This window comes from Solanum pennellii, chromosome 3, assembly GCF_001406875.1.
Source record: "Solanum pennellii chromosome 3, SPENNV200".
Classification (NCBI taxonomy): Eukaryota; Viridiplantae; Streptophyta; class Magnoliopsida; order Solanales; family Solanaceae; genus Solanum; species Solanum pennellii.
In genome coordinates this window covers 55,112,683-55,124,368 of record NC_028639.1, presented here as the reverse complement: position 1 = coordinate 55,124,368, position 11,686 = coordinate 55,112,683, and the positions used below count along the sequence as shown (strand labels likewise).

The following is an 11,686-nucleotide window of genomic DNA, read 5'->3' as shown; positions in this document are numbered from 1 at the left end:
CCGTCGTCTTCAACTCAACCGCAACTCTAGCCAGTCTTCATTACACCGGATTTCAGGGTGAGCTAATGCTTCTAGCTTGGACTGGATCTTCTTCCTCATGTCTTGATGCCTTGAAGTTCCGGCATGGACTAGCTTTTGTTTATTTTAGCTTCTTAGAATACTCTTAGTTTAGTAATTTGATCATAGATGTTCTTGTGGTGATGACTTCCAGATTTTGGGAATAATAGATTGTTGAATTTTAAAAGTTATTGAATTGGCTTTTATTAATGAGTTTAAGTCTTCCGCATTACTTTCTGTTGATATTATATTGAAATGTTGGGGATTAGATTGGTTGGTTCGCTCCCATATGAGGGTAAGTGTGGGTGCCAGTCGCGGCCCGTTTTGGGTCGTGACAAATTCGGACCTAACTACATTCAAACTCATGACCTATTGACTAATTGTTCAACCTTTAACTATTCGCACTGGAATATCATTCGTTCATATTAACCAAAGGAAATATATTTAGTCTGTTTCATCAGTTGTTTAATGAAAATCATTGGGGAATCTTTTTAAATGAAATGTTATCAATAAATATGGTCTAACCAATCCAAAAATGTGAAGATAAATTGATCCAAGGTTGACATGTACCATAACTAATTGTGTTACCCAATTAGAATTTGATCATGCATATACAATCACATTCAATTGACTTGTATTTGTGACGAACATAACTCATATAATACTATATCTCTTTAAGTTTATTTTCATTAATGAATCGGCTTATAATAATGAAAAATCTTCATTTTTTATGAAGATAATTCAAATATAAACTTTTACAATGTTATTTACCAAAAAATAAGAAATTAAAAATTATTTAAATTTAATAAGCTTCAAAGAGTCTAATTTTTTTAAATTACTTAAAATTGAGACCTAACCTGGATTCAAACTCGTGACCGTAATAGACTAATCATTTAACCTTTGACCATTCGCGCTGCAATAACATTCATTCATATTTACCAAAGGAAATGTTTCTAGTCTGTTTCATCAGTTGTTTGATGAAAATCACTAGGGAATCTTTTTAAATTAGATATTATCAATAAATATGGTCTAATCAATCTTATAATGTGAAGATAAATTGTAGAACATCATAATTATATATCTTTTAGAAAGTATCATAATGATTCAACTTATATTAATGAAGAATCATCAATTCCTGTAAAAAAAAAAGATTCAAATAAAGACTTTTATAATCTTCTTTTAAAAAAATAACATAAGAAAATTAATTTAATTTTAAACCCCAAAACTACAAAGTTGTTTTAAAATAGATAACTACAATGGGATACTTATAACCTAGCCTCAAACTCGTGACATATGAACTAATCGTTTAAGCTTTAACATTTCGCACTTCAATTGCATTCGTTTATAATCACAAACAATATATTATTTATTCTACTTTAATTATTTTAAATTAGTAAATAACATTAAGTTTACAGGCACAATCCACAATATAAAGACAGATCGAAAATAAAGGCCCAAAATAATGATTCGACTTATAATAATGAAGAATCATCAATTCCTGTAAAAAAAAAAGATTCAAATAAAGACTTTTACAATCTTCTCTAAAAAAAATATAAGAAAATTAATTTAATTTTTAAACCCCATAACTACAAAGTTGTTTTAAGATAGATAACTACAATGAAGTACTTATAACCTAACCTCAAACTCGTGGCATATGGACTAATCGTTTAAGCTTTAACATTTCGCACTTCAAGAACATTCCTTTATAATCATAAACAATATATTATTTATTCTACTTAAATTATTTTATTTTAGTAAATAAAGTTAATTAAGTTTATAGGCACAATCCACAGTATAAAGACAAATCGAAAATAAAGGCCCAAAGAAAAAGACAAATGCTCAATCCCAAAACACATAAATGCCTAGATGAAAATAATATCACAAAATCATCTTAACAAATTAATGTTTTGTTGTTTTTCAAAAAACATTGATAACATAAGTATATATTGTTATTTAAATAACAATTATTTTACACCCATATGCACTTAACAATAACATGATTCCAGAGTACTTTCATAGCTTTATTTCACTGTTCCTTTGAATATTTCAATCTTCAAACATTCTTATATTTTCGGTAAAAACTACGCTAAAAAAGAATTGTCGTGGATGACGAAAAAATTGATAAAGATCAAAAGTTTGGAACAAATATAGTTTACTCAATTTAGAATTGTTGTTGATTTGTTATTTCAAATGATAATTATGAATGAAAACAAAATTTAAAAAAATACATTTAAAAATGAAGAACGTATGAAGACCACGAAATTGGTAGAAATAGAAAGAGCAAACCTTAGAAAGAAAAGCTCTAAATCTCAATTGAGTATGACATTAGATATAAATTTCTTGGAATGTGTGAACTAAAAAATAATGATTATAAGTTTAACTTTTCAAAAGTGATTTTATTTTTAAATAGTCGTGATTTTTACTAGTATTGAAAATGATTTTACTTTTGAAGGTATTTTGGATACAAAAAATAAATAAACTTACCCAATGACCCTTTACATTTCATCGAAATTACAAAAAACCTTAAATTTGTTGCTCGTGTCAATTTGTGTCTTGCCAATAATTTTCGTTTTACTTATTGTAAAAGATAAAAGAGTTTGTGGTTTCAATAGAATTGAACCCTACATCTCTTCTCACCTCTTCTAGCTTAGAACTCAGCTAAACCAATGGCAAAATGTATACTTTCTTTTTCTTTAATTTAATTGACTTATTTTTATTTAACATAGAGTTTAAAAAAAATATAAGGAATATTTAAAATCTTATAGCCTATAAATATATATATATGTCAGAAATAGTAAAAGTCTTTTAATTTTGTGATATTAAATATATCATATGAAAATTAAAATTAAAAAATCTCCAAAAAAAGTCACTATTTTTATAAAAGGAAAAGTAGATTAAATAAATTAAAATTGAGTAACAGATATTGACACGGCCATTTGGAGAATTTTTTAAACGTTTGATTATTGTACACCACATTTTCCTTATCCATATTGCTAAAAGTTAGGCACATATTAGGTTGGCACTTGGCACAAATAAATCAGTGGCGAATTTATTTTTTAGGGTATTCAAGATTTAATTGTATATTATTTTTGCAGATTTTAAAATTATCAGTACGACTGATAAAGCTTTGCACAAAATAATATTAACATTTTCTTTTGTGAATAGATCGTCATATATAAATTGAAAATGACCAATGAAATTTCTATTAGTTAAATGTAATAATTTATAATATATTTATTTTAATTTGATGAGGTTTAATTATGTAATTTGTCATGTCTAAATAAAATTATCATATCAACGATATTTGTTGTGTATTTTTTTTCCATCTAACCGGATGTGCTTTGCACGTGTATTTCACGTTAAAATTTTTAGATGTCATATGACCATGTGAAGAGAACAACTATATTTTTATCTTTCAAAACTATTTTTTGTATATTAATTTGTATTTTATAAGTTATAACATAATAGATGGCGTTCTTGTTGTTGGCTCTAATATTTGACTTCTCAATTGTCTGTATACATAAATCAAAGATAGTTACTTACTTTCACAGTTAACCGAGAAAGGTTTTCTTTTTTCAACCGAAAAAACCAAAAATTTAAATTTAAGAATATGTTCTATCTCTGAAATCAAATATGTAATGACTTGCTCATCTTACACTAAACAAAGATATAGTCCATATACTTGTAAACGATTTTCAAATTATTCATACCAAGCATGATTTGTATAAAAAGAATAACAACATTATGTTATTACATATATAAGAGCAGTACAATAATGTGAAAAACTATTGGTCAAAAGTTAATATAAGGAAAGATGAAAGATAGAAATAATTAATGAAATAATTATAGAATTCATAATATTATAACAAAGAATATAAAAGACGGTGAATAACGTTTACAACAATTATTAATAACTAAGAGAATTTATATGTTATAACTAAAGAATTAATGTGCAATATTTAATTTCTAAATTTTATACTTACATAAATAAATAGGACTTTTAATTAATGTTCATATATATTCATTCACAGATTTACACATATGTTGTGATTCTTTTAGAAGATTTTGTTGATGTTAGATAATCATGTTAACTTGATAATACATTCATGATATATATAATGTTTTATTTTAAATACAAATACCTATCCAAATATAAATATAGATTTACATTTTTGAAACTATTTTCTCATAAAAGTTAGCTATATTAAATGAATAATAAAAATTAAACTAATAAAAACTTCAACTGACGTTATTACAAGTCATATGAATTTTTCTTCATAAAATACTAAAATATTAAGAAATAGTAAATAACTAAAACAAACGGATAATGCTTATATAGTAATACGTTTTTTCAAGCAAACTTTATGACAATCTAAATCACATAATTAAGTATCATTGATAAATAAAGTCATTCTTTTGTCTTGAGCATCAAAATATGAACCGTGACAATTCTCTAAATTTTGAAAAAATATATTCATAAGCATATATCTACATCACAAGAAAAATTGTTAACAAAAATAAATGAATTTAGACTATATCATGTTAACTTAATATATTAGAATATTACATAGTAATGTATATATTACCAAATAAATAACTATTTATCATCAAAATTATTTTCCTCAAGTACTCAAGGTTATGGAATATACCCTCTTAGAATATAACGATTTACTTCATCAAAATAGTGGTACCTCATATTCCTCTAATCTTCGAACTCACCAAACGACAATAAATTACATAAAAAAAATTGAAAATGCAAGAAGAAGAGCAGAAGATTAAAAAAAGTTGTGGTCGAAAAATGAAGGGAAACCCCTCTATTTATAGTTAACAAAGGGTAGTATGAATAAGTTTTTTTTTGTGTGTGTCCTAAAAAGTCATGACCTTTCGGAGAAGTCACTACCCTTTGAAAAAGTCACAACTTATTTAAAAAGTCACAAGTCTTTGAAAAAGTCACAACCCTTTGAAAAAAGTCGCAACTCATATTAAAAGTCACAACCTTTCCGAGAAGTCACAATGTTTGGAAAATTCACAACTTTTTTGAAAAAGTCACAATTCTTTGGAAAATTCATAAACCCTTAAAAAAAAAGTCAAAACTTATCGGAAAAGTCACAACTCATCGAAAAAGCCACAACCTAAGTAAGACATTATATTAATCTAACATTCAAGTTAGGAGTTCATACTTTTAAGATAAAATATAGGTAGATAAACATCGAATTAAGAAAAAAATTAAGCAATAAAATCCGGGATCGTCCTCTATTTTCCGTTTATGACTTTCATATGATATCAAAGCAGATAATTATGATGATTTTCAAATACATGAATAATTATTTATTTAAAGTATCATTTTATATTAATACTAACTTCATTTTTAAATAAAACCGAATATATATTACATGACTCAACATACACATACAACTCACTTATTCAAGATCCTAGAATATATTTAAAGACAAAACAATCAATACTCCATACAATAATGGGATTGGATGGGAAGTAACTAAATCCTTGGGAACTCAATGCCAAAGTACAATGCGGACGGTAACAAATTACATCAATTGCACAAATTAAATAAACTATAGTTCAAAAGTAAGCAAAATTAAGGTAAGAAAAGAAAGCCATTGCTATGGAGTACCAACCAACGGAGGTGGCGGTTGATGATGAGCTATTTTTGTTTCTGCTTGTCCTAGCATGATCATGAGCACGATCTGATGGGATGGATCCATACCCCTTCGTTCCACGACGACGCCACGCAACAGTAGGTGTCAAGAGTATGCATATGATGATAGAAAGTACAAGCACAACCTTGGCAACACTCTTCATCTTTTTTTGTTAGCTCTCAGTACTAGAGGTCTGAAGGGATAAGAAATGTGTGAGGTATGTCAAACAAACAAACTTCACTTACTGTTAAAGAAAAGGAGACAAGGTGTGCCAAATCAGCACCTAAATGATTATTCTTACTTGTTAAAGAAAAATAAGAAATGCTTTTTACAATTATAATAGAGGAAAAATGATCTGATATATGCCTCAACTTTACTATTTAGAGCTGATATCTCTTTTGTAAAGTGAGTCATATATATCTTTATCGTCATACAAATGACTTACATATACCGTTATCGTTATAAAAGGAGTTTACATATATCCTTTGTATACCGGAAGTAAAAGTTAAATATTAATTTCGAATTTACTTTTTTTACTTGAAATTTTTTTAAAAAAAATCATGTGAGGTATATATATGATCCTTCTCGCAAAATTTAAGGCATATTTTTTTTCATGCGAAAATTATTTTTTTGACTTCTATGATTATCATTATTCGAGTTTCTTGTTCTTTTTTTTTCTTTCATTCTTTAGTGTAAGAAAAAATTTAAAATTAATTTTCTTGCGGCTATATTGTATAATTTAGTTTTTTATTTGTAAAATAAAAGGGGTATCTATAATAAACATTACAAGAAAATTAGTAAAATATAAATATATTTAACCATCAAAGTAATAAATTTAAATCACTCGTTGAAATAAAAAAGTCAAAAAAATACATGTGAGCAGGATCAAATACCTCATATGGACTATATTTTTTTAAAAAAAAAAAAAATTAAAAATTAAAATAAAATAAAATTTTCCACTCTCGTTAATGGAAAAGGATATATATATATACGAATATTTATATAATAATAAGATATATATGAACCACTTTTATAACGATTTATATATCAATTCTAAATGATAAAATTGAAGGATATTGAAACCCTTTTCTCTATGATCAATTATATCACCAGTGCACCCATAACTATCATCTTTACACTCAACCACCATTGTCACTAGCCATTATTTATAATTATTATTACCAATCACTATTACATGATTGACAATCATCCTCACCATCTAGTATATAAGGATCAGATATCACTCGTAGTTTGTCATTGTTATCATTAACTATCACTATCATACGTACAATTATCATCAACTATCTAAAGACAGTGGCGGATTCAATCCAAAATTTTTATCAAGGGTATTCAAGAATAATAGTATGTGACTGTCAAAATAAGACAAAAAAGTATTGTATAATTTGGGTTCAAACCTGAAACTCCTTCATTCAAATGGTGGACAACCATTATCACTGCGCCAAAGGCATAGCTTATATATATATATATATATATATATATATATATATATGTATGTATGTATGTATGTATGTATGTATGTATGTATGTATAGTACAATGAAAACTAACTTCTCACAATAATAAAATGCTCATAGCCGATTTCTCCATTTTCTTCTTCTCTTTCAATGTGTTATTCATGGTAGAAGAGTAGATATTTTCTCATGGTATTAGAGCTTCAAATCACCAGTTGATTCATCCATTAATTGATCCTCATTTCAGTGCGTCCTTTTTGATACTCTATTTTCTTTCGCGATCTGAATTTCTGGGGAAAATGGTGAGCACAAATACAATCAACGATGTTAGAAGAATCACAATCATCCATTATATCTCATGCAACCTGAATCTCCAGGATCTATGTTGATGACAGCCCAGCTCACAGGTGTGGAGAATTATTCGTTATGGAGTCGGTTGATACTCCTAACTCTTTGAGCNATATATATATATATATATATATATATATATATATATATATAGATATAGATATAGATATATATATTTCAACGAAGAGTATCCAAGTAGACACCCTGAGGTGGTTGTAGCTACATCACTACTACAAAAGATTATAAATAAATTATTGAAAATGTGTGTTTCAAACCTAAAACCACTTTTAAGAACAAATTTATGATACAACACAAATTTCCTTACTATTTTCTATATGTCTCAATTTATGTGACACATTTCGAATTTTAAAATTCTAACAAGTTTGTCTTTAATCGTAAATTTTTCATAAATTTTTTTAATATTTTGGATTGTCAACTATTAATGTGAATAAGGGGTGTCAAATGGGCGGCTTGAGTTGAAATTGAAGATATTAAAATGTGTTGATATAGAAATTGAGTTGGGTCTTAACCCGCACAAGTTACTTTGGGCTCAAATGGGTTGGATCATGACCCGCTTAATCTCAATAAATTTAACATATTGTTGTTTAACTTCTATAGCCATAATTTTGAATTTCAACTCAAGAAGTTTTTTTTAACAAAAAGTTACAAATGGATAGAAATCACAAAACATATAAAATAGATAGTAATTCATATATTTAATAGTAACATATATATTATAGAATACCTCTAATATCTTTTATTTCTCTCCTAATGTATTTAATGTATCTGAGGTACATATTAATGTATTCGAATTAGTATTTAATGTATCCGGCTACATATTAGGTATCCGATTTATTTTATAATGTATCCGAGTTAGTTTTTAATATATGTGAGTTACATATTATGTATTCGGTTTATGTTATAATGTATCCAAGATATTCTTTAATGTATCCGAAAGATACAAATTTTAAGGGATTATTGTAATTAGAAAAAAATAGGGATAAAATGTAATTACTCTTTACACTATAAGATTTATGTAAATTATACATTATTATATCAATGCAAATAAAGAGTCTTAATATAACTTCAAATTAGACATTAAATTGGGTTTTCAAATTGAGGATTCTCTTAAAAAGGATGTAGGCTTAAATAGATTGAGATAGAACCCACTTCAAACTATTTTGAGTCTAATCCATATAATTCCGGGCGATTTACTTATATTTGTGCTCATTTGACAACCTCTAATTGTGACTTACGATTTTATGAAATTTACAAATATAAAAATTTTATTTTAAGAAATTAAAGATTTCAATCGCAAATTTGTGATAAAATTTTAAATGTGTGGGGCATGGATAAGTTGGACCAGATGAAAGTAGTACATTGGTAAATTAAAGTGACTCCAAAATTTTGCTATAAAACCGCCTCCAAAGAAAGAAGTGGCTACAACGTGCATGCATTTTTGAATAAAATATTAATATGTTTGAATCACTAATTCACTATGAATAATATTCAGAAACCCACGCAAAATAATCTCATGAAAACGTGTATTTTCTCTTGCGTAAGGCACAAATATTATTAAAGTTCATAAATAATATACCATAATATATAATAATCGAAAGCACAAATGGTGAATTAAGGCACAAATATTATTAAAGTTCATAAATCATATACCATAATATATAATAATAGAAAGCACAAATGGTGAATTAAGGCACAAATATTATTAAACTTCATAAATCATATACCATAATATATATAATAATAGAAAGCAGAAATGGTGAATTAAGGTGCTTAGACTTATACCCCGTATCTTAGCCACATGGGTGAATATATAAATATATTTCCTCCACTTCCGCAGCGTTACATGCTATCATTTTTATTTTTCATTTTCTGGCCACGTTCAACAACTCCTATGCTCAACATAATGCTCTTCTAGTCTAGAGAATAAATATGAATTGGCCAGCAAAGATATTATTTTTTATCATTTAAATAATGACAAAAGTCCCATATTGGTGGTTAATGAGATAGGTGAACTCCTTATAAGGTTTGGGCAATCCTCGTCCTTTTGAGCTAGCTTTTGAGGTTTGAGTTAGGCCTAAGACCTAATTTCAACATTATAATTCGATTTTGAGACCAGCGCAAAGTTGATTAAAAAGAAAAACAATCTCTAATAAGATTTTTTTTACGAAACACAAATTTTACTTCTTCATTTCTTTGTTATAAATTTTTCTAGGTCGTTTGGGGTGTTACAAATCAGGAAGAAAGTTACAAGAGGACTTGACGATAGCCTCTGATTAAAACATAAAACCTCTTATTACAAATCACTTTAGATCATCAATTTTATTCAGCGGCCCGTTACTTATGAAAGTTCAAGATATATATGTAAAATATAGTATTTGATTTAGATACATAGGTGTGTTAAATGCATATAGACACACGTAAATTAGAAGACATATCTAGGATCCCCTTGATTTTGCATGTGACTTTAATTGTAGCTGCTACCGTCTGTGACGGCGAGATAATTTGATACCCCACATTTCACAACTCATTTTTTGTGTATCTTACACTAATTTTATTCTCACAATCAGATAATACAACACATTGCCAAATTCATTTCTCTCTCTCTATAAATATATATATTCACGTCTTTTTCTCTATTTCCAACACATTCAAATAAAATGGAGATGTCTATTTGCAAAACCTTGCTATTTCCCCTTTTAACAATTGCTTTATTCATCTCACTACCACAAACATCCACAGCTGCTAATAATGAAGCCTACACAAACTTCGTCCAAACTAAATGCAACGTCACCACATACATTTCCCTTTGCGAAAAAACACTAATTCCGTATGCGTCTTCAGTGAAAACCAACTCCACAAGGCTATGCAAAGCAGCTCTTGATGTAACCATAAAAGCCGCAAAAAACGCCTCTACCACTGTCTCAACACTGAAAAAACAAAAGGGAATAACCCGAATTGAAGCATCCATAATTAAAGACTGCATAGAAGATGTGAAGGATGCAGTGTACGAACTAAAGCAGGCTGTTGAAGCAATGAGACATTTAGGTGATAAAGATAAGGCATTTCAGTTGGCTAATGCTAAAACGTATGCGAGTGCAGTAATAACAGACGCCGATTCGTGTACCGAGGGGTTTTCTGGACGGGAGGTAAATCCAAGTGTGAAGGAAATGATAAATAGTAGCATGGAAAATATTACCAAACTTGCCAGCAACGCCTTGGCGCTCATTAACCATCTTTATTGAACATATTTTATTCAAATGTGTACTCAGATTCATTCAGACGTCTAAATTTTAATAAATAAGGCCTAAGATGGGCTATTTTGTGATGATGGAGTATGATCTTATAATCAAATTTGACCTCTGAATGCCCACCAGACTTATCGAACGGGAATCTTAATTATCTCATGCTTCCGGAAACTATAAAATTCACACAAAATAATAATTAAGATTGAAATTAATATGAATTTATGGATCTTGTAGCTTGATCTTGAACTTTTATTTAATTTGGGTTTGAAGCTTGATCTTGAGTCTTTGTGTTGATTTCTGAAACTTGTAAACAAATATACTTGAATGCTTGTAGATAAATCTATGGTGTTTGATCCATAAGATGTCTCTGACTTCTTGTTAGAATTTTGGTCATTTTCTAAGTTATGAAGAGCTCTATTCATCGTAGTATATAGGATGAAAGAGTTTAGATAAGGACAAGTACATTTTTCAGCCAATATATAAAATTAACTGAGATGATTGTTTACATCCCTAATCTATCGAAATAGGGCGAAACGTCGCGGCAACTCGAAAAATAATTAATTGATTCAATTTTAATGAATTTTAAGAATAAACGAGTTTTAAAAAGAGTCGCCACCTAATTTTAGGAAAACTAGGAAACCAATTATTAATTACGAAACCAAATTGATTCTAGGTAAGGGGTTCAAGTTATTCCGAAGGGAAGGGGTTAGGCACCCTTCGAAATCCACAATTGTGGTTCCCGACTGAATTCATTTTTTTTCAAATTGAGGAAGAATATAATAATGTACAGATATAATAAACATGCAATATACAAAATAAAACAAAATAATAATCGGCCTAAAGTTTGCCTAACGTCAATATTCACAAGATAATGAAATAAAAAGTAT

At 28.1% G+C, this 11,686-nt stretch overlaps 1 protein-coding gene across 1 annotated transcript; it reads left to right on the top strand.

Moving 5' to 3' along the window:
* Positions 1 to 10,211: 10,211 nt before the first annotated feature.
* Positions 10,212 to 10,882, top strand: LOC107014074 (pectinesterase inhibitor 4-like). Its single transcript, XM_015213937.2, has one exon. The coding sequence runs from the start codon at positions 10,212 to 10,214 to the stop codon at positions 10,794 to 10,796; it is 585 nt and encodes a 194-aa protein (XP_015069423.2). The 3' UTR covers positions 10,797 to 10,882.
* Positions 10,883 to 11,686: the final 804 nt, after the last annotated feature.